Source organism: Lactuca virosa, chromosome 2 (assembly GCF_052849685.1).
Source record: "Lactuca virosa cultivar CGN04683 chromosome 2, Lactuca_virosa_CGN04683_v6, whole genome shotgun sequence".
NCBI lineage: Eukaryota > Viridiplantae > Streptophyta > Magnoliopsida > Asterales > Asteraceae > Lactuca > Lactuca virosa.
In genome coordinates, this window is record NC_136427.1 from 35886189 (window position 1) to 35911208 (window position 25020).

Consider the following 25020-nt stretch of genomic DNA (forward strand, 5'->3'; position numbering starts at 1 on the left):
TTTTTAGCCATGTCTGGCTAAAACCCTAGTTTTCAGTTCTGCAAAGACAAGTACTTTTCATGTGATTGATCGTTAGATCTGGTTTTTGATTTGTGTTTCTATCTAGATTCTTCAGTTTTGAGCTTAATGAATGTTGGATTTGAATTCTTGTTAGTCTGATCACCTAGCTAGGGTTTTATCATTCTAGTTAATCAATTAATAGAATCTGTAATTGTTCTAATAAATTGGTAAAAGTAACAAGTATCAGATTGGTTCCATTTTGGGATTTAACTCTGGTATAAACTGGAAAAATCATATATTTACGCTTCCGAGCTTGTGAGAAGTATTGGGTATTGCTGGGAATTTACAAAGAACGTAACGCAACTTTTCTGATTTAATTAAGAGCTTATTTAATTGAATAGTAAAAAGTTAGGGTTAATTGAAGAGCTTGTTTTGATTAACTAGTTTAGGTAAAAGAGAAATTACTAGAGCTTGTTAGTTTTTTTCAGTACCAGCTTAGATAGAACACATCTCAAATAATCAGATTTGGATCAGTTGCAAGATTAGGAAAGTCGCAGCAGAACTGGAATTGTTTTTATTATTGACTTTCATTTAATTTAATATCACTGCATTTTAGTTTTTAGTTTACAATTAAAACCCCCTTTTATAATTTTTGTTTTGACTAGATGTGCCTGATGCAAAAAGGCATTGACTTTTAGGCTGTGTCCCTGAGGATTCGACCCTGCTTCCCTGTGCTATATTCTTAGTGCAACCAGCAGTGATAATTTATTTACTAAATAAGCGCGACAGCATGTTAACAGGTGCTCATCAGTGTCAGAGTCCCTACATAATAACCATTAATTTTATTGCCTAAAGATTGTAAGTAGTAAGATATATGATGAATGCATGTGATATGTTGCTAACCGTTGTAGAAGGTGGATTTCACGTTGGTGAAGGCGAGTACGGTTGTGTTATGAGGTGATGTAATTGCAGGACGGTTGAATTTTTCTAGGGAGTTGATGCACTCTTTCCATAGTAGTGTGGTAATTTCCTCCCCTCTTGGACCAGTTTTAGTACGGATAATCGTTAAGTAACTATTTTATATCTTGTGTATTACAAAAATAATGCCAAAACCATACCTTTCGTCAAGCAAGGTGACTGCCACAAACGGTTCTTTGTTTTTCTTCTCGCGATCTTTCATGTTGATGAGAACCCTAATAAAGTCTAAGTGCAAACATAAATACAATGTAAATATTTATTTTTTGGAGTCATTTAATTTTTGTGTAGTGTGGATGTCATACTTGTTGTTGTACCTGACTTTTCTAGATTTTTGTCTACTATGATGTGGAAATGTGCTTTTGGGTGGAAGCGGAACCGTATATGTGGAAGTGTGTCAGAGTCAGGAATTTCCTCAATCGTTGAAGCTTAACCAACATTTACTACTACGGGGTGATCAAGTACTTTTTGATATTTGTCTGGTACTGTCCAGGTGTAGTCTTTTATTCGGTAACAATGTAATGTGGACAGGATAGATATTGGGTGAGCTTCATTGGTGTCGTTGCAAGCAATTGGATTGCATCTCCCTGTGTAAGTAGCATATGTTAGTGTCTGTTAATACTGAAATCAATATTTTTAAGGTAATATTCATACTTGTGATGACACTTACATCTTTGTCTACTACGATGAACCACCTTTCATTTTTTCTAGTGTTGGGTATCCATTGTCGTAGAACTCATACTTCAATCGGTTTTCTTGTTGAACCATACCGTAGATTTGAAATGCTATAAACTTCTAACGACATGTATCTGTAGATAAGAAAAGATGTATAAGCGTTAATGTTCAGTTTTAACTTTTTAATATAAAAGTTATAAATATAGAGTAGTTGTGAAAGTTGGTGTTTGGTGGATAACATTTGCTTTGGATATGTTATTTAAACCTCACGCATATCAACCATCGTCGACAAATCCTTGTATACAACATTCTTGGTGTTGTTCAAAGGCAAGTTTTCCTCCTATTGTAACAAAATCTTAATTGAATCTAGTGAGGTAGCAAACCTTAAGAGGGAATTTTTTTTGAGGGACTGTCCTTGGCTTTTATTGATGGTCATTGCGTAGCAAACCTTAAGAGGGAATTTTTTTCTAGTAAAGGTGAAGGGTATATCTGTAATATTGTGTACTTTTTTTTATTCTTGGAATGTACACTCGTTTCCCAACCGATGTACCTGTAATTATGAATGCCTCAATTACAGTTGGTAATAGTTGTGACACAATTAAGCGTGTACCATTACAAAGACCTTCTCTTTGGTTGATGTTTCGCAACAACATCACAAGGGTATTAACTTTTAATAGTAATTTGTGTGCAGGAATACCTGAGAAGTTGAGTTTGTTTAGATACTCTTGTGGGTATAGAGTGTCTAGTTCTAGCGTGTGTTGACTTTGTGATTTTATAGAATCCCAACTGTTGTGTACAATTTCATTACCAGTAGTCTTTGACATAATCAAACTGTTCATCCTATCTACAATTTCATTTTTTGGATAGATGATGGCTCTAACAGATAGTTCCTTAGGCGATGGATTGGTAATTACATCAGAATCGTATACAAAATCTATTAGAGCTTCCAATATATCGGTTACTGAGTTGATTAGGATTGACCGAAGTATTTCTATGCGTTTTGTGTTATCTGGGTCATTTCTATCTTGGGATCCGATATTTCCATTTCCGATATCAAGTAGCCATGAGGTAAACTGTGATATCCGATGGATATGTTGTTGGATTAATGTCTAAGTCCATAACTATAATTGGTAAGACTTGACCCGACCCGGCATGGTCCATTTGGGTTGCATGGCATCATGCATTTGGATAGACTATAATGAGAGAAATAACACTTAAGGTTTGTTAATATATTATAAGTTATAATATATTAATAAGATTACTTAATTAGTATTGATCAAGAATTAATCTAGAATTAATTAAGTAATCAAAAGAAGACTAATTAAATATATGGGTTGATTGTGTAAATCACCCATACTTGTATAGTGGGCTAATGCTCCATGGATTGTCAAGTTGGGCTAAAACCCATAAGATGCTCCATGGTATATTTGAACCCATGGATCCAAGGAAATGGAAAGCCATGACAATTAGGGTTTACCCTAATTGTCACTAACTATATAAGCATCTTATTGTTGACAAAATCGGCCACTTGAGGGATAAAAAGGGCTAGCCGATTTTCATGAAGTGTGTATGTTCTCTCAAGTTATTCCAAGTGTATTTGGTGTTGTGTGAACCATTTGAGGTGTCACACTTGGGGCACTAGGCACTCAAGCTTCATGAAGTCATTCTACATCAAAGAGGTATGTATTCTAACTTGTTATATTTCATATGAATCAAAGCTTTTTGTATGCTAGTTAGTATAATACCTTGGATATTCATATTTGCATGTATAATAGAGAAAACATAGATCCAAGGTATTTAGGGTTGCATGTACACTTAGGAGTGTTAGAATGCTCAAAACCCAACATATGTATCTAAGTTGGATGGTTGTGACAAACGCATGTTGTGGTTCCGTCTGAAAACAATAAAGTGTGGCCACAAGTATGAATTGGGTAAACTAAGGCCAATTATCTTTGATTTTCCACTTTTTGGCTGAATAGGAAGTGTTTGTTGGAAGTCACCCCCTAATAGTATTAAGATTCCACCAAAAAGATGTTCATCGTCTTCGAGGACATCTTTTAGCGATTTGTCAAGAAATTCAAAGCAATGATGATCACTCATCAGAGCTTCATCCCATATGATCATGGAAGTTTTCTTTATGAGTTCTACAAGTTGTGTTTTCTTTTTAATGTTGCACGATGACTTTTCGGTTAGATCAACAGGAATGATAAACCGAGAGTGTACGGTTCGACCGGATGGCAATAGAAGCGAGGCTATTCCTGACGCTGCAACAGCAAGAACAATTTTTCCCCTGGATCTGAAGTAGGAAAGTTTTGTTGTCCAGAGGTATGTTTTTCCCATACCCCCGTGACCGTATACGAAGAAGAGTAGTTGGGTTTTGTTGCATTCAGCATCAACAACAGATTGGTAAATTCTTAGCTGTTCAGGATTCAACCGTGATACCATTGATGCATGCTGAGAAAGTAATAATTTCGTATTGTAGTTACTTTCCTCAAGAAGTAGACGATTTTTGAGGATAGAAAGAATAGATGGGGATGGTATTGGTAACCCAAAATCTGAAACAGATTTTGATGGGGTTGATGCAAGTAATATTTTTTGGATTTTGAGGAGTATCTGTTTGCTCTATTGTTGTTGGATGTATGATGACATTAGAAGTTGGGGCATTGTAAGTGTAGGCATAGGTTATGTCGTCACCCATTTTGGACTTTACTGCCTCCCATAATAGAGGAGGGTTACCTACCTCGCAAAAGAGAAGTAAATGACAAAACAAAGAACGAAGCTCGGGTGACGTTGCCCAAGTAGATGCTTCATTGAAAGCTGTTAGCCACTCTCTATCATTACCAGTTAATCCTAAAGCTTCGCATGTCTCTCGAAATGTATTGTGTGTTGTCCCACGTATCGTTCTGACGTCAACAAAGGATTTGCATCCCTTTTGATGATATAGTAAAAATTCATGAATAAAACAATTCCCCCGTTGTCGGATGTAATATGCGAGCCGACCAATAGCATTATTAGTAGTGACCTTATTCTGTGTGACTGTCCTATGAATCCAACCTTTAGCCGTCGTGTCCCAATGATATTTTGTGGGGTACTCAATGTATGTCAGGTCGTTCCCACGAGAATCTTGTTGATTGTTTTGCATCCATTCTGTTAATGTAGTAAAGCCAAACCTTGGTTTGTCAATCAAAAAAGATAATTTGCTATTCTCTTTAAAAACAGTGGGTTGCATGCTTTCCAAATGTACAGCTAGAACTTATACAGGTGGATGACGTTCGTGGATGGAAAATTTTAGGATCCTCCATCCAGCTTCATGTGGACATATGTAGCGACCGTCTAAAAAAGATTTAAGCTCATTAACAGGGACAGGTAGAACAAGAGGCAGAGCTTTCGTCTTTAGATGTTTGAAGGGAAAAACGAACACGATCAACCCCTTTCGACACATACTTGAATAAATATTTGATCATCATGTTCCAACCACAGTGTTCAACATTTGTGTGAGCATCAAAGCGACTGCACAATCTTTTGTTGTACGGCGCGACAGAGCCATTATCAAGTTGTACACCACTTTGTAACACATGATACACACCGGGGCGCCTTTTGTAATAGACGTACCCATTATCATCAGATGTTGTGAATGAGTTAAATGGTTTTGGAATCTGTTTCTTACATTTATTATCTGGCATACATGGAGCATCTGTATTTAGTAAACCGCAAGGACCATGTAGAGTACACGTGGTAATATCATGTCATGTCAAAACCAAAGTAGAAATAATCAAAACATGTTATCATAAAACAATATCATAGTGTAATCCCAAAGATCTCATGTGCGGAAAAAAATAGTGTGATGCGCTGCGATCGAGTCGGCTCCTTTCCTTTGAAAACGAAGTACCTGAAACCAAAACTGAAAACCGTAAGCACGAAGCTTAGTGAGTTCCCCCATCATACCACATACCATACAACACACATACTGCCAAGCATATCCGGGTGTTGGCCTACCCCTTCGGTATCTTTCAACCGGTATTCGGGGACTGTTTCAACCCTATCACTACCACATAATAACATAGCATAACATACATAAATATAATGTCAGGCATATCTGGGTGCCCGACCTACCCCTTCGGTATCTTTCAACCGGTAACCGGGAGCTAACCTCCCCTTCTGTATCTTTCAACCAGTAACCGGGAGCTAACCTCCCCTTCGGTATCTTTCAACCGGTAACCGGGGACTATTTCACCCCCTACCACTACCACATAATAACATAACATAACGTACTGCTAGGCATGTATGGGTTCTGACGACCCCTTCGGTATCTTTCAACCGGTATCCGGGGACTATTTCACCCCTAATACTACTAATACATATAACAGAGCATCCTAGCACATAGAGCATATCAGATAGTTGCAAACCAGACAATTATCACAAAGACAATCATCTCATACTTAGTCACCTACTAGTGGGCCGGCATTGGTGCCTTAGACCCACCTCTACTGGAAGGTAACTCACCTCACAATGCTGAAGTCTCGTAGACACAATCCCGGCTGCTGGATGACAGATTCCCGAACTATCAATATCAAAACATCACCCAATTAATAATTAGGTTCCAACACAGGTCCATAAGTCCATGTTGGGGTAAAAGGCTGCTTTACCCCTATCTTGGCTTGATTCAAGCCCAAGGCCCAATCCAAAGGCCCAAAAGTCAACTATGAGTCAAAGCCCAACACATGGCCCAATTTTCCAAATTGGGCCCAAACCTTTATAAGGTCTTACCATAAGGCCCAACCATTTAGTCCAGTCCAACATTCAACATTCTAATGGCCCAATATCACATAATCATAAAGGCCCATATATGGCCTAATTTTCCAAATTGGGCCCAACTCCTCATATGGGCCATACCTCAAAGCCCATTAATTATTCTAGTCTATTTGCTTGATCTTGGATGGCCCATTAATAACCCAATCATCAAGGCCCAACAGAAAGGCCCAACAATAAACCCAAGTGAAATTAGGGTTTCACATAAAATGACGATTAGGGTTAAGTGTTTCTCACTTAACCCATTAAGGACTTAATCCATTAAGTCCATCACTCTTCTAAATAAATCATATGGTGTGATTGGGCTTAATACACAATTCAATTCCAATGGCCCAAATGTCGGTCCCGATAAGTCCACGCCCATAAATCCAATATTAGGGTTTTCTAAATCCTAATTAGGGTTTCCAACCCCATCTTAGCCCAATAGGCCCAATAGCTAGGTCCTTTAACCAATTAGGGTTCATTAGGCCCATTATGATTTCACTAGGCCCATCAGGCTTTCACTAAGCCCATTAGGGCTTCATTGGGCCCATTAGGGTTTCAAGCATTCCAACCGAATCAAACATGACATGGCAAAGCACACTGCCACCCGACACGGCGGCCGGCGAGGGCAGGAGGCGGCAGCCACCACCCTACGGTGGTGGTTTTCAGTTTTCTTTTCATTATTCCAAATCCGGTTACAGTTTTACAATGAACAATACTAAATGGACACACACACACACACGCACACACTAAAATACATCCACCCACGGTGGTACATGGTGGCAGCCACCACCTCACAGTGGTGGTGGTGGCTATTCTTGCAGTTTCCGACCAAACAGCCCTACACGCAACACCTACTCGACAACAATACATCCACATGCATATGGGCCATACCTCAAAGCCCATTAATTATTCTAGTCCATTTGCTTGATCTTGGATGGCCCATTAATAACCCAATCATCAAGGCCCAACAGAAAGGCCCAACAATAAACCCAAGTGAAATTAGGGTTTCACATAAAATGACGATTAGGGTTAAGTGTTTCTCACTTAACCCATTAAGGACTTAATCCATTAAGTCCATCACTCTTCTAAATAAATCATATGGTGTGATTGGGCTTAATACACAATTCAATTCCAATGGCCCAAATGTCGGTCCCGATAAGTCCAAGCCCATAAATCCAATATTAGGGTTTTCTAAATCCTAATTAGGGTTTCCAACCCCATCTTAGCCCAATAGGCCCAATAGCTAGGTCCTTTAACCAATTAGGGTTCATTAGGCCCATTATGATTTCACTAGGCCCATCAGGCTTTCACTAAGCCCATTAGGGCTTCATTGGGCCCATTAGGGTTTCAAGCATTCCAACCGAATCAAACATGACATGGCAAAGCACACTGCCACCCGACACGGCGGCCGGCGAGGGCAGGAGGCGGCAGCCACCACCCTATGGTGGTGGTTTTCAGTTTTCTTTTCATTATTCCAAATCCGGTTACAGTTTTACAATGAACAATACTAAATGGACACACACACACACACACACACACACTAAAATACATCCACCCACGGTGGTACATGGTGGCAGCCACCACCTCACAGTGGTGGTGGTGGCTATTCTTGCAGTTTCCGGCCAAACAGCCCTACACGCAACACCTACTCGACAACAATACATCCACATGCATTTTGTTGGTAGAAAGGACCCAACCACCCACCTAGCGGTGTACGGTGGCGGCAGAGACGCCAATGGCGGTGGCAGGCAGCACTACCCAGCGAAGGGCGGTCTTCACAAGTTCATTTCCGGTGACAGCAAGGTAACACACACACACATAAGTGTCGCCTGAGATCCTGAAGCAGCTTGTCGTCAATGGAAGTGACAGAAGTCGTGGCTAGCAGCGGCATTAACGGCGGTTAACGGTAATAGTGAAGAAGGGTGGTGGAGGAGAGAAGATGCTACCGTGGCGGGTCGCGACCTCAGCTGGCGGACGGCAACAGCAGCACGTCGCGTTCCCTCACACGCCCACTGCCCCAGTGACCAAGAGCAGTCCCCGTCTTCAAAGGAGTGAATGCACGGTGGTTCTTATCTTCGACGTCGGTGGTGGAGCGACGGTATCCGAGGGGGGAGGGGTCACGGTGGTAACATGGCGGCTGGAGGAGTGGATGGAGGGTGAGTGAAACCGATGGTGCGGCGCCAGAAGTTGGAAGATGATGAATGGAGGTGGCTGAAAGATGCCAGGTTTAGGGTTTGTATGGTGAGGGTGGCGGGTTTTAAACCTCGACCCTTCTAAATCTTTGGCATATTTACAAGTCTGGTCCCTCCCCACATGATCCTTTCAAATTAAGCCTCAAACTTACCTTTTAGCCCCTGACTCCATAAAATCTTTTCAAAACAGATCTCATATTTACCCATTACACCCTTATTCTTGTAATTCTTTTCATAATCAATCCCACAGTTACCAAACAGCCCCTCCTCTACAATTATTTTCAAATGAAGTCCATAAGTTATCCTTCAGCCCTTAGTTTTCCAAAATATTTTCAAATTAAGTCCCACTAAGTACCAAGTAGTCTCTGCCTTCACAATCATTTACGGAATCAATCCAAAACTTACACTTTCAACCCCCAACTTCTAAAATTGCGACAATTAGCTCCTCGAGACCAACACCTTGCTATACAGTTATTGATTTAGGGCAACTATACATTCATTAATTTATTTATTTATTTATTAAATAAACGGGGTGTTACAATACAGTGCATGTTCAAGGGTCGGATCGGGAAGCTCTGTAGTAATGTACTTGTCTATATCTCCGCCCTCGTGTATTTTGAAGGTGATGCAACCCATAGGAGGGTGTGACCATAGGGTAAACCTCTCTTTTGAATTCGATGGTATAAAGATATGTATATCAAGTGAAAGAACATTAACATAATATAAGGCAGAAAAATTGTAAAAAATAAGAGTTTAACAAAGAATGAAATGAAAAAACAAGAACGTACATGCAGTAACTTCTCCAAAAGTCTTGTCTTCCTTAAGAAAAATGATAAAAGCATGTACTTTTATCTTGAATACTCGGGCAGTGATATTTGGTCAATTTTGAATATCATGTTGACTGACGGAGTCCATGTATCTCATGTACTCGGGCCATCTAACATTGCAGGTGAATGTGAATGTGATGAAGTACTGCAGTTTCTCGTGAACCCTATATATGGCCAATGCATCCTGGTAGTGTCTATACATGTACCTAGGTCCACCAACAAAAGAGGCAGGGAGGAATACACGCCTACCAATGACATGGCTATCTGTGTCACCCTTGGATAAGGCATCATATACACCACTTATGTATTTGATATGTAGCTATTGTTGGTGGTGCTCAATAAAATCAAGCCGAGATTGCTCAATGCAGGTGTAGGCATCAACCAAATATTGGTGGAGAAGGCGATGACGGTGTAAGATAAGAGAGTAATTAGCATGACGCTCATGTATCTGATAACTATAATACATGTTATTATTCAAACTCCTATCCCCCGACTGAGTACGAAGATGTAATGTGGTCGACCAACCATCTTCACCGTATGGAAACAGCAACAGATATTGCAAGGGCATATAACTTACATGAAGCTTACTAACACGGTGAGCTAGGCCTGACTTTGAGTAGACGATAATATCATAGGTGGCTCCAGTTGCATCATCACCGCAAATGATACAACCCAAAGTATGAGGAATCGGCGGCCCATATCTTCTGTCGGGGACAGAACCAAATAACCTAACACCATATGAATCCAAGTTCATGGAGTGAGCTATTTCTTTTGTTGTTCTAAAGGTACGCACATATTCATTATGTGTATTTAACATATGAGTTAAAGATTCCACAACAGCCAGAGATAAGTGGACATCATCCTCACCACAGAAAGAATGAATCCTATTAGATAGCTCATTGTCCGTGTCACACATATATAACTGCAAAAAACATGGACGTTGACTTGGCTCCACACAGAATGACCCAATCCAATGCGAAATCTGGCCAGAAACCTTAAAGACATAAGGTGATCGACCCTTACTGATCAAGTCATCAACCTCTGTACCAAAAGAGGTCATACCGAACATGGAATTGTAGGCTCTAATATTACGCATAAAGTGATCATCCTCAAAATATTCTAACAACAAATGTGGGAGAGGAAGAGAGTGCGGAAGAACAACAGAACCCAAGTTGTAGCACTTGGTATAATGCGGATGATTAGCCCGAGATAAGTATAGGACCCTCTCATGAAACCAAAACAATGCCCCACAATACTCACACACACAACAACAGTCCCCATAATCTTAATAAACGGGAAAGACAGACACATCAACCAACAATATCTTCCTTCGTGAACGACGGGTTCCAGATGAAGAACATGTCGAACCCCTTTTACGTTGATCAAGGAGCATAAAAGAAAAACATAAAACACACAGACAACCTGTGGCCTAAAATTCTGGTAAATCCAAATTGAAATTTGTGTATTATGACTGTAACAGAGGGAGGCACGTCGTTGTAATGATATAGGCCAAAATCTATCACATACTACAATGAACATAACCAAATCAGAGTGAAGTCGAAACATAAACCCAGAAAAACAACAGGAACCCTTTTTTGCGTTGATCAAATTTCATAACTGGAAAAATAAATCACATACAATCGTGGCCTAAAGTTCTAGCAAACCAAAAATTGAAAATTGAAATTGTGACTATAATAGAGGTATCATTTCTAAGCCAAAATCAATCACAGACTACAAAGAACATACCCAAATTAGAGTGAAGGCTAAACCTGCAAACCCAGAAAAACAATTGCGTGAATCGATCGGGATGTAGATGAAGAAACAGGATAAACTTTAATGGAAAACTCTATAATCATTCATAAACCACAAAACACATACCAAATCAAAGAGAAGTCGGAAGCCTTAAACACAGAAAAAACACAGTCCCCGTTCAAGTGAAAGTTGAGTAGCAGTTATCGATTTGAACGCACATGAGGACGAAATAGGGAAGAAGCAAGGACGCAATTGAGATAGAATGAAGAAGAAAACTTCATAAAACACCGGAAGGAAAAAAAACACATACGGATTCAAAAAGTAAAGTCAAAGAGATATGTGAGCCAAAGCGTATGTGAAATATTGCAAATGATTGATCATATTGTATAGGCTTTATTCTTTGGAAATTTTATTGCATGTATAACTAGAGAAACTTAGATCCAAAGCATTTAGGGTTGTATGTGCACCATAGGATGTTGTAGTACATAAAACCCAACATGTTCGTTCATAAATCCAATATTTTCATAGTAAATAAAATGTACGTAAATGTGATCCAGACTAGTTCCTTCCACGACTATTTAGTGTATACAAGTTACACATAATTCAGATCGAACGGACAGTCGAATGTGTGGATCTGCCCTATGCCCACAACCAAACAAGGAACAGAAAATAAGGCGGAAATCACACATTCCACTATCTATCGAATCTTCATTGTGTATAACCTTAACGTATTCACTAGGTAATCACAGAATTAACAATAATGGCCCTTTTAGAAATGTAATGTGCACTGTACTTAGAAATGTAGTGTATTTTTAGTTGTATTTGTATGCAACTCTTTCGTATGTATACCTGAATAAATGTTCCTCAAGAAATGTAAGTTTCTATGTTAGAAAATAGTGTACTATATTGTTGTGTAGTGATCTGACCCATATCTATTCCTCCTATGACTACTTAGTGTATACAAGTTATATATAATTCAGATCGAACGGACAGTCGAATGTGTGGATCTGCCCTAAGCCCACAACCAAACAAGGAACAAGAAGTAAGGAGGAAATCACCCATTCCGCTGCCTATCGGATCCTATTTACATATAACTCTGATGTATTAACTAAGGAATCATAGAATCAACAATATAGGTCCTTTATGTCTTACTAGTTCAAATCTATGTTCCAAGGTTCACCAGTTGTACTGTAAAGTCATGTATCGTTGTTTTATTATTAAATAAAACTATGTACCATTGTTTATGTATTCATACACTAATCGTATTGTTAATACCAAATTGTGAGTTTTTATAACCATGCTTGATGACCTTGGATGGCCTGATACGACGTTCTTCAGGCGTCGGAATAGTTATGACATTTGTCACCCCAGAACTTTCATTCCAACTGTAGCCAACAGTCAGGGCGAGGGATTGTCAGTCCCGTATAGATCTATACACAAATTCACGCTCTCCCTCCTGGAGACTCTAGTTATAAAATCAGGGCTTTCATTGGCACTTAGATAAGTACTTGAAGGTAAGTCTCACAAAGCTATATTGACGGTTACATGTAGAATAATGAAAATCCATTTAGTAATGATAAATCGTATGTATTATCCTTTTCATAGTAAAAACCTTGTATGTATGTTCCATAAACTATACCTATTATAGTTTATATGTTTGTTCTTGTGTTGTTATCCGATTCCGTAATATAGTATGTAAGTTCTCTAAACTATACATATTATAGTTTATATGTATGTTCTGTACGTAATGAAAACCTTTGTAATGTAACATTTGTATAAACAGTAGTGAAATATTTAAGAAATATACCCTTTTGCTCAACATGTTACAAAAGGGCTTAAAGTTTTATTTAAATAAGTTTTATACTCATATATATATATATATATATATATATATATATATATATATATATAATTTAGATTAAAAAGGCAGTAGGACAAGTGACTCTTCCTTAAGCCCACAACCTAACAAGGAACAGGAGTTAAGGCAAAAACACCAGTCTTAAGCCTTTTAAATCTTATATATATATATATATATATATATATATATATATATATATATATATATATATATATATATATATATATATATATATTGTGAAAAACAAAAGTTGAAATAATTGAAGTGGTATGAAATAGTTTGAATTAATTGAAATAGTTGGAAATCGTTAAATGTTAACATAAGATTCCTTGTGTTTTACTTGTATCCTCCCCCCCCCCCCTTAAAAACCTTGAAAATTAGTGAAAACATAGGGGTATGAACTCACCTCGAGTGTGTGTGATTTTTTGGATACGAAGTGATTGCGAATGATCCTCGAGTTAGAATACGTGAAAGTAGTCGTATCCTAATAATATTTATACATGATATCATATTTAAATTAATGAAATAATTTAAATAATAATTTAAAGTGTTAGACAACACTAAATTATGTAAGAAATACTTACAAAAAGCCTTAGAAATTATTTAAAGATGTTCTTGGTGTTCTTAGAGTTCTTGGGTGAAAATAAGGAGATTTGAAGATCCTTATGAATGTTCTTGATAACTTTATGAAGATATGTAGGAATTTGGGTAAAGTCTTATGAAGTTATGAAGGTCCTCGGATGAGTTTTGAGAGCAAAGTGAGGGTGTTTTCGGTTTGGAAAGTGAGAAAGCAATTGGGTTTTCGGCTAAACATATACATATGGATTAGATTTCGATCTTAATAGGCTTGGAAAAATGTGTTTTCGGTCCTAATGTGGGCTTTACTTGTGTTTTTGGTCCTTTAAAGGGTGATTTCGGTCATACTTGACCGAAAACCCTATGCTACTTGACTTAATAACCGAAAACACACTTTTGATTTGATTCCATAAACTAAAAACAACTTGTTTCTAGATTCTTTGGGCCGAAAACCTTATTTAGTGTAATACTTATGGTTTAAGCCTTAAACTTTTGACTTATGTTGGTTTATACTAACCTAAAGTCAACTTTGGTTTCAATCTACACTTAGTTATTAGCTCTGTAACATGCCCTCAAGGCCATAAATGATAGAATGCTACAAGGTAGATATGTGGTTTCACTTGTACATTGGTTAGGGTTTAGACAATGTTGGTGCTAAAATCTTCGGATTGTGACACTATAAGTTCTGAAAAGGTTTAGACACACACTTAAGCTGTCTAATGAAAGGTGTATGAGTTTGAGAAGTATAGATAAAGACTTATCGAAGCACCTTGTATCAGAAATCTGAACTTTTGTAAAAAAGTCAATAAGTCTTGATTTCTAGAAGTCTAGCTGATTTCTGGGTACATGTCAAAGCTAGTGGGAGCATAATTGTTATGCTGGTGAGAACAAAATTGTTATGCTAGTGGGAGCATGATTATTATGTTAAGTGTTGCAAGTTAGAAATACTATTTATAGAAAACAAAGTTCTAAATTTGCAAAGTTGCAGAATTTGGAAATTGTTTCACTATAGTAAGGTTTAAGGGAGAGGGCTTAATACTTCATTTCGAATCTAAAAGCTTAGATTAAAATTTTAATCAAACTTAGTCATGGTCATATATGAATGTCATGTTGAAATGTTTCAACATAGGAAATTCTGTATATGGGAATATTTTAGCAAAAGACCGGTCAAGTATCATGTCCTTATGAATCGTATCCCATATGTTTTGGATATAGGATCGATTGCATATGCTATAATGTTCACGCGTTCTTATTTTCCAAATGCATAGGGCATTAAGAAGGAAAAGGACTACAACCAGATATGACTGAAGTTGTTAAACAACTGTCAAGGACAATCTGAGGTTTACCGAAGATTGGTTTCTTGTGGACAGTTGGGAGTATAGTAATTGATGGACCATATTGATATAATTCTGAATAGATAGGATTCTATTAAGAATAGAATTTCATATGGCAATTATGAAAATGTTTCCATAATGGGAGTTGGATACTAAGTATTTATGTGTAAGTTAGAAACTGTTATGCAAGAAGGATGTTCAAGGAATGTACCTTGAATGTAGACTTTGTTTTCGGGGAATTGTATTGTAACAATCTCCAGTGGAATGTTTTGTAATATCATTGGCCAAGTCTCTATGACTTTAGTGCCTAGAAATTACAAAAGGGTCATTGCATGTGTGTAACAACGTAAATTTCCAAAACAATTTTTCATTTAAAAACATAATTTCATTCATAAGATATCATAAAAATCCATTGTACCACATGTCATCATAATAAAACAAATCCCAAGATCTATAATACATAAATCCCATCAGTGTGTACAGATCATGCTGACGCCTTCCCGCGATCCTCACTGGTACCTGAAACACATCACACAAACACTGTAAGCATAAATGCTTAGTGAGTTCCCCAAAATACCACATACGCACATACGCCACTCAAGGCTATAAGACCTTCCAGTCACTGTGTCTCAGAGGACTTCCGTCCCACAACCCTGGTAGACCTTCCGGTCCTACCCGTAATGACCTTCCGGTCCATATCATCTTGACCTTCCGGTCCATATCATAATGACCTTCCGGTCCTTAGCATTCACAACATACATAACACATCAATTTCATATAACAGTATACAGCACATACATCTCATAGCATATAAGACCTTCCGGCCACACATAGGTACCACTCTAGGTACAGTATAGTGAGAAGACTCACCTCGTACGATGTCGGATAACCTCTCGTGCTCGATAGCCCGACCTAGCCTCCTCCTATTAACATAATAACATTCCTGATCAATACCCTCTCATAGAATCATCTCTAAAGATTGGGTAGAAGGCCATTCTACCCCTCCCTGAATTCTCCTGAATCAGCTTGACCAAAACCCTAAGGTCAACTAAAGTCAACGGTCAAACTTTGACCCGACTCGTCGAGTGCACATGGGTGACTCGGTGAGTCCATGCGGGTCCTCTGAATCCTTCTAGCCTCACTTGGCACGTCGAGTCATCCCTTCGCTCGACGGGTTACACCTGTCACGAATCGCGGGGCAACCCCGACTCGACTCGTCGAGTGCACTAATGGACTCGGCGAGTTCCTTCCATGGCAACACTCAAATGACCTTCTGAGGTCAGATCTTCTCCTCTAACCTATAGATCTGACCTTCCCAAACACGATAATCACGTAAAGGTTCAGTCTTGACATTCATGCAACGCACACAAGGCTTTCCTTGGTGAAATGGCTTCTAAAATGGCAACATAGACTCATTCCCTCCATGAACCAACATAAAGCATAATGGATAAGGCCCTCTGGACCTCTAGAGGTCCAGATCCAGAGTCTAACACTCAAAGGGACAACATACACAACATTTCAAGCCAATAAAGGGTATAGAAAACCCTAAAATTCAAGGATCTTAAACCAAACCGAGAAAGGATCGATTTGCTACCTCAACACTGTAGATCCAAGCTTGGAAACCACGGATTAGCAACCCTCTTGACCTCCTCTAGCTGGAAACACCTTCCTTGCAAAACAACACCAAAAAGGGTTGAAATGGCTTTCTCTCTCACACAACTCGTTCAAGCTATCTAGGGTTTCTCTCTCTGGACTGGTAGCCGCAAATGAGGGCTATAAGGACCCTTAAATAGGGCACAAACCCCAAAGATTTAGGGTTTCTGTCCACAGCACGGACTCGTCGAGTCCACCCATCGAATCGTCGAGTCCCTTCATTAATCCAGTCAGCAAAACGCGATCCTACTCGACGAGTCTAGGCGTCAACTCGTCGAGTCCCTACTCAAAACTCAAAATAAATGAATAACATAGAATACCTGGGAATCCGGATGCTACAATGTGAGTTTAGACTCTAACAGATTCTAGTAGTCGTAATAATTTGGTATTCTTACACTTGTGATAAGGATTTGGAATTGTGAAATGAGCATCGTTGGAAATGTGTTCAATTGATCCATTTCACAAGGAAAAGACCATAGATAAACATAGTGTGCATGCTTAGAGCATGGGATGACTATTGTTTTAATTCAAGTATTAAGTTGATTGTTCAAAACATTATACAATGAATAAAGTCTAATCATTATGGTGATTAAATAATAAGTGTTTTGTTTATATTCAAAAGTTTTAAGACCATATTCACATGTTTTACTTCCCAAATATAAGATTATTCAAACATCCACAGTCGATCATACTTTGGAAGTAAGTAATGAGGAAAGACTGTCATGAATCCAACTATAGATTGTCTAAGAGCTTAGACATAGCAAATGTTTGATGCAGTGTTCATGAGTACTCCTGAAATAAGAATTTGAGTATTGGATTAAACCCACACTCATTTGAATCAATTCATGGATTTTATCACGAGTGATTGTGAGACGATAATATCTTATATTCTTGTAGCGGTGACATATAGTTGTTGTTTACAAGTCGGTTGCATATTGATAATACGCAAACACATCGGTAACTTGATGTTATAAAATGTATTGTTGTGTGTGATTTGATGAATAAATAGTAAAAGCATATGAGTTGGAGTTTAATAGTTACTTTTGGCCTAACGGGAAAAGAGATATTTGTGGTCCCCTCGATGATTTGGTGATGACAACCTGAGTGCTTGGCCAAGCCTGGACTAAGTTGATGTGTTCAATTGTAGTCTAAGTCAGTCGTCATAAATCAGAAATCAGGAAATAGCAGATGGATAGAGAGAATGATTATGAATCCATGTCTCATGTCCATACGATATCTTGTAGAATGGAGGAATATTTGATCACTTATATAAAGGACTCGTTACTGATATGATCAGAGTTTGACAGCGGCTTTTGAAAGCTACGATTGCTGTTGGATTAGGTGTCTAAGCCCATAACTATATTTGGTATGTACATGATTTGATTATGAGCATGGTCCTTTTGGGTTGCCTTCACTTATGCAACTTGATAGGATAACTAGTGGAGAGAGAGAGAGATAGAGACAGAGACAGAGTAGGATTTATTATATGAATAATAAATTCGTACTCAAAATGATTTTATTAATATATTACAAGATTAATATATTATTTGGAAATCATATTATTAATTGGTTATTAATATGAAATTAATATAGTATTAATTTTGGGATTAAAGGAACTGATTAATAATTAAGGGACTGTTGTGCAAATCATTGATAGTTGCATAATTGGGCTGATGGACTCCATAGATTGGAGTGGATGAAATTCTATGGGGGAAGCCCTATAGATTTCGTCCAAGGGCTCTAAAGAGGGAGTCCATGGGCTTCTTGGTGCCTAAGCAAGGCATTAGAGTTTCCACCTGAAAACCCTAGCAACCACAGCTATATAGTTACCCTCATACTTGATGAAATCGGCCCTAAGCTTCAGAAAAACTAAGGTTGCCGATTTTCACCTCTCTCCAAGTCTTAATTTGCATTGAGTGTTTTGTGACTCCATTAGACGTGCAACACTTGGGGCACTAGGCTTTCAGAAGTCAAGATCAAGCAAGGATTGTACTTGTTAGTATAATATAACAAGTGAGGTAATCATTTAACCCTAGTTTACTTGTCAATTTTGAAAATTGTTTGCTAGTCATAGGGTTATTGATTTGGAGTTTGTATTTGCATGTTCAATAGAGAAAAACTTAGATCCAAAGCAATTAGGGTTGCATGTGCACATAGAAATGTTGTAATGCTCAAAACTCATCAGACCAGACATGCTGAAGGTTCTAAGAGTGGGCCAGACAAATTGAAGGCTCGATGAGGGCGGTCCAGTCATACTGTACACTCTATATGCATGTTGTTTGTTATGATATTGTTCTGGTTTGCATGGCGTAGGTGTTTTGGGGGAACTCACAAAGCTTCGGGCTTACAGTTTTGGATTTTATTTCAGGTACTTCGGATGATCGCGGGAAGGAGAAGGATTGATCGTGCACCTCCTCACATTTTATGATTTTGATTTCTGGGATACTCTGATATGAAACTATTTTGAAAACATTTTGTAATAAGTAATGGTTTTTTAATGCTTGAAAAAGTTTTAAATTTTTATGAATTTTATGGATGTTACAAGTTGGTATCAGATCCTTGGTTTGAGTGAATTGGAGGAACACTCGTGTGAATCCAGTCTCAAACTAACGAAAATATTTTCAAAATGGTTTCAAAAATACTAAAGGAGGATGCAATGTCTAAAATCAGTCGGAGACAGTAAGTAGACCTCAAAATACCATATGGATATTTGATATTGTGATATGTTAGAACAGCATGCTAGTGATAGGCTAGGGATCTTCAGGAATTGCATGATAGAATTTCCTGATTATATGATGCCTGATAGCCTAGGGTTTTCCTTATATGAAATTGACATCATTACTGTAGTTGCTTAGTGTATGCATCATAGTTGTACATAATCAAGATTTTATAACATGAGAATGTTTGATTTGTCCTTATTTCATGTTCTTGTTTGATGAAGGTCTTAGGGTAGGATCAGATATTCGAATGTATATAGGGTACAGTGTTATGTATGGCTAGCATGCACGAGTGTTGCAGGGTCGGTGGAAGTTTCATGGACGAGTTGGGAGGGGTCATTTGGCCAGTTATGAGATATTTAGCCTTCCTCTAGGAGTGAGGATTGATCGCTCGCCTATGCTTATGTATATTGTTAGGGCGTTGTGATGATACTTGAGACAAATATGGGTAGGTGTGGAGGGTAGTATGGGCCCGTACTACTTAAAGCACAGGACCCATACGTGTAGCAAGAAAGTCACAATCCCTAGGGCTTTATTGGGAGTTGGTTCCCCATTATTATATGGAATGCCTGATATCTTCCTGGTATATTTTTAGCATGGTGGTTACGAGGCGATTCGTGACCGGATTCGGATTAGGTTCAGGAGATGGCAGTCAAGGCGGACCCGCAGTGCCCGAGACTATCGGCCAAATGAGGCCGGATGAGTTGGACGCCAGGATTCGGGAGATCTTGCATGATGAGGTTGCTACAATGTTCCGAGCATAGTTACCGGAGATGTTTTGTCATAACTGGCATTTTAGCTAGGAAATTATATTCCTGTGTAACCATTCAACTATTGTCAAACTTATATTCTAAGTAAATCTCACTCAACGCACATTTAGATTCACCGTTCATGTTCATCAAAGAGTCTGAAGCCCTAAGATCCATGGTTTAAGTTCATATTGGACTAGGAGTTCCTTATTGGGCCTAATGGACCAATAAGCACCCAATTCAACTTTATTGGACTTAGAAGCCCTAATTGGACCCAATTCACAAATTTAAAACAATTTGGACCATTTGGGCCTAGAATGATTCATTCTAACCCTGATGGGCCTTATTGGGCCATAACTAATCCAATTAACCCTAGTGAGCCATAAGTCGATTCTTTTACTCTAAATTGGGCCGTGAATGCTTCCAAGAGCCCAATGGGCCGAAAAACCTTATGTTTAGGATCAAAATGTCCTAGCTAGAGTTAATGGGCCCAATCTACTCCACTCTTTTTTCTTGGCCTAAAATTCGGCCCATGTATAAAACAAAATAAAGGGGAAAAGAAGAGATTAAGGGAGGGTTGACTTTGGGAAGTGTCACCTCATTTTTATTTAGAGGGTAACTAGGCCTTAAACCACCATGTATCCACAATACTCACTTCATCACTCTCTCCCTTCTCCTCTTCTACTCTCGGCCGAAGGAAACCACACACACACACACATCAAACTCTCTCAAAACACTCTCAAGAATCATCCTACTACTTCCATCAAAATCTCGAAATTTGCTTGTGTTTCAAGGAGGTTTTCACAAGATGATCATCACTTCTTGGTAAGTCTTCACACATCCAAGTTTTATAACTCCATTCTCTTGTTAGATCACTCTTTTAAGCAAAGTTTTTGGTAATCATACTCCTAGAATCATCTCAAGTTCGAGATCTACTCAAAGGAGTTCCTAGGACCAAAATCTTCTTCATTTCTTCTTCAAAACCAAATCATCAAAGCAAAGGTGAGTTCATACCCCCTTGTTTTCGGTTTTCATATGATTTTTTGGGGGGAATACAAGTAAAATGTGTAGATCTATGTGTTATATGCATGTTTAGTGTGAATTCTTAGTTTATTTGACAAAAATGTGTTACATCTTAGTGATTCTTGAAATTTTAAGTATTATGTAGCAAAGATCAAAGAACTATAACACTATATATATATATATATATATATATATATATATATATATATATATCATATTACCAAGCCAAAGGAGAACACATGTTTAAGATGCAAAAGAATTCAACAAAAACCTTATTAAAGGTCAAAATTGTCAAGAAAAACAAAAGATAAGAGTAAAAAGCGAAAATTCTGTTTTAAAGAGGTCCAAACAGGTCCTACATGTAGAAAAAGGTATTTTTATGCTAAACATACTTTTACAAGGGTCAAAAATGCAAATTTCAGCTTATTGGGCCAAACTTTTGGGCCTCACGGCCTTTGGGCCCAATTTGCAAAAAAATGAGGTTTTGAGGTTTAAAAATGTTATTTTGGCAAAATTTTGAGTCATAAATGTAAATAAACCAAATTTAGAGGTGAAAATATCATTTATTCTCAATTTGGACCAATAATGTAAAGTTTTCCAAAACTGGGCCGAAAATGTAAACTTTTACCAAAAAGGGGCTGAAAATGTAATTTTCTACAAAACAGGGTTTAAATGTGAAAATATATCATTTTGGGTCAAAACTGTAAATTTACCAACATTTGGGACAAAATTGCAAACTTTTATAAATTATGGACTAAAGTGTCATTTTTACTAAACTTTGGGCCTTAATTAAAGATTTGAGTATCATTAGCCAAAAATGTCATTTTTACAAAATGAAAGCCTTTTATCATCAATCTATTAAGCCTCGAACTAAAACAAACAACTGAATCAAAAGAATGAACGAATTACGTCAAAAGCTATTTATTGGGTCCAATATTCACATTTCTTGGACATTGGGCCCTAAGGGCCCAATTAAGTGTGTATTGAGCCCAATGTTTTCCATGACATGTTTATTGGGTCTTGTAGCCCACTTACATGTTAATTTGGGCCTAAGTTATGGATTACATGTTTGTTGGGCTTTTGTGGCCCATTTACATGCCTATTGAGCCTAAATTACCCTTTTACATGTGAGTGGGCCTCTGTGGCCAAATTTCATATTAATAGGGCTTGGAATGGAAGTTTCATGTGTTATTAAACAGTAATGATACCCTTATGTAATCATTAAAATCCGTAAACTTATTCAAGTACCTTTCAAATACCAAAAACATCCCACAAATACGTAAACATTCAACATAATACAAAGAGAGGTTAAGAATCTAGTGAGACTTGTCGGTTGGCACCACTGAGTGTACTATCGTAGCCTGTAGTTATAATCAGAGTTTCCTGGTAGGAAAGCGGGAGTTTGTGTATAGATCTATACGGGGTGACCCCCCACGCCTTAGCTGTTCGCTACAGCTAGACTAGGCCAGTCTAGGGCGACAACATCCTTAGCAAGACCGGCATTTGGAAAAATACCAAGACGGGCGACCTAGTCATATCATGCATGGTTATAACTGCTCATATAGGGATTCAATACCAAAAGATAACCATTTGAAGATAAACTCTTTAATTGTGTTAATGCAAACAACTTATTTAACGATACAAGAAGTTAGACGTTATTATAAAAAAAAATATTGAATTTTCTGGGGAATTTATTTAAATACAATTATACAAAGAACCTAAACTACACTCTTACAAGTTTTATCTATTAAATTCACACATGCATTTATACTCGATTTTCACATCATTTTCAAAACATTTTACAGAGAATATCGGATTTTCTGGGTTTTTACAAAAGATACAAAGACTTTTACTCAAATATACTTATGAACTCACCAACATTATATATGTTGACCGTTTTCAAAATAACTTGTATTCTCAGGTAATCGTTAAGCTGGAAGATATGCAAGTGTGTCTGGTTTTGTTTATGTAACATCACTTATCGTACTTTGAACAATTAGAACTTATGTATTTAACAATGTACTTGATGTGAACAATGTTAGTTGTATTATGTAATGTTGGTGATGAATGTGTTATGTTTCATGTATATTCATTGTAATGATTATTCAATTGATAGTCACACCAGCCCCTAGACGTTTCCGCTGTCTGGTTCGGGGGTGTGACAGGTTGGTATCAGAGCAATGTTTATAGTGAACTAGCATATCTAACCATACATGATATGCAACTATAAACACAATGGAACTAAATAACTCTGAACAAAAAAAAATCCTCACACTTATGTGCGCATACTAGGATAACAATCTAACAACATCTAATAAAAGCTTCTGGAGGAGATCGAACACTATGATTAAACCTGGGCAGTTATGTAGTCATATTAGGGATAAATATAGCCTGATCAACTATATTTATTCAGAATATGACCAACATGTGTCCGGGAGTAATCATAGCGGGAAATGAATCCAAAAGCCTACCTTACTCTCCAAAACTCTAGGGAACCCAAAACTTAAATAATTAAAATATACTATAGGAATAATCAAAACATGACTTGTCCCCGCGCCCCCATGCAGCCGCCATGGATGATGATCAGCAAGGGGCGCACTTCTACCAAGCACTAGTGGCTCAAGGGATGCTTGAAGAGGATCCCGAAGAAAGGCAAGGGAGAGCCCATGATGCTGGACCCGACGTAGAACAGGAAGAATATGTGGTAACTGATTTCGAATATGACGAATCTGACCAGGAGTTAGATGAAGAAAAGGACGTAGAGGAGGCACGTAGTGAACCCCACCTATCGAAAGCCCCATCAGATCCCCGCACAGTTCAGAAGGATGATACAGACTATCTACGCTCCCTCGAGGAAGCAATTATCAGCCTCAAGCCAACTTTTTACGGCTGAAGCAAGGGTTGTACGAGCCGAGCAAAGGGTAGAGATAATCACCCAAGAAGCGGATGAACTGGCTGAACTCCTGATACGTCAGCTCGACGATTCAGTATCATTGTCATCTCCTCTGATAGGACTTGCTCTACTACTTGTTATATAGGTCTCACCGTGTGAGGAATAAGCCATATCCCCTACTAATATTATGTTTTCCCCCTGGCCAACCCCACCATGACTAGGACCTGCAGTAGCTATCGTTAGTATTAGGTTTCTATTAGGCGTTATATGCTATGTACTACCGACTCTATGTTTAAGTGATCACACTACTCATAGAGCCGTTATGCTGCCGAATTTTTATTTTCCTTATGCACTGTATGCCATCTGGCAAATTTTCATGTATCAAAACTATTAGTATTAATGAAAATGCTTTATGTTTTATCATGACATTGTTATCTGCTACGTTTTTTACTTCCTTGCTTTATGTCAACGTGTGAAAATACTTAAGTACATGCTATACCCATAGTCTATAGGATCACAAACTAGGAAAAACCATAGGCACTCAACATATTTCCGTTCCATGACACAAAGATGCCTCAAAGACCCACCGTGGAAACAAAGCAACACCGACCCCACTTGAGATAAACTCGGTTGCATTCCAGGCAGCAATGTCCGCTGTGGTCACTGCAGCACTTGCGCAGATTCGCAATGGAAACAACGCAGAAGGCAACGGGTAGGGAGCCGGAAGCACCAATCAAGGGACGAACCACGGGTAGGAGGTGTGACATGTTTGGATCTATCAAGACCTCTATGATGGAATATTTTGATGAGCGCTATGCAGCCCTTACTGATACGGCTGCCGATGCAGCCTCGGCAGCTGTAGCAGCCGCTAGTGGTGGGACCAGTCGGGCTTTTTGGTACCGGGACTTCGATAACACGAAGCCACCGAATTTTGATGGGATTCAGGACCCGATCATAGCCATGAGGTGGCTATCTGACATTGAGGGATGCTCTGACATTGAG

General features: G+C 38.3%; 1 protein-coding gene across 1 annotated transcript; it reads right to left on the reverse strand.

Annotated features, from left to right (window-relative positions):
- Nucleotides 1–3483: 3483 nt before the first annotated feature.
- On the reverse strand, nucleotides 3484–10523 carry LOC145157367 (uncharacterized). Its single transcript, XM_079076416.1, has 7 exons — nucleotides 9989–10523; nucleotides 8789–8905; nucleotides 7994–8089; nucleotides 5095–5344; nucleotides 4673–4820; nucleotides 4391–4579; nucleotides 3484–4272 (listed from the first exon to the last, which is right to left on the reverse strand). The coding sequence occupies exons 1-7, from the start codon at nucleotides 10521–10523 to the stop codon at nucleotides 3484–3486; spliced, it is 2124 nt and encodes a 707-aa protein (XP_078932542.1).
- Between the last annotated feature and the right edge of the window lie 14497 nt (nucleotides 10524–25020).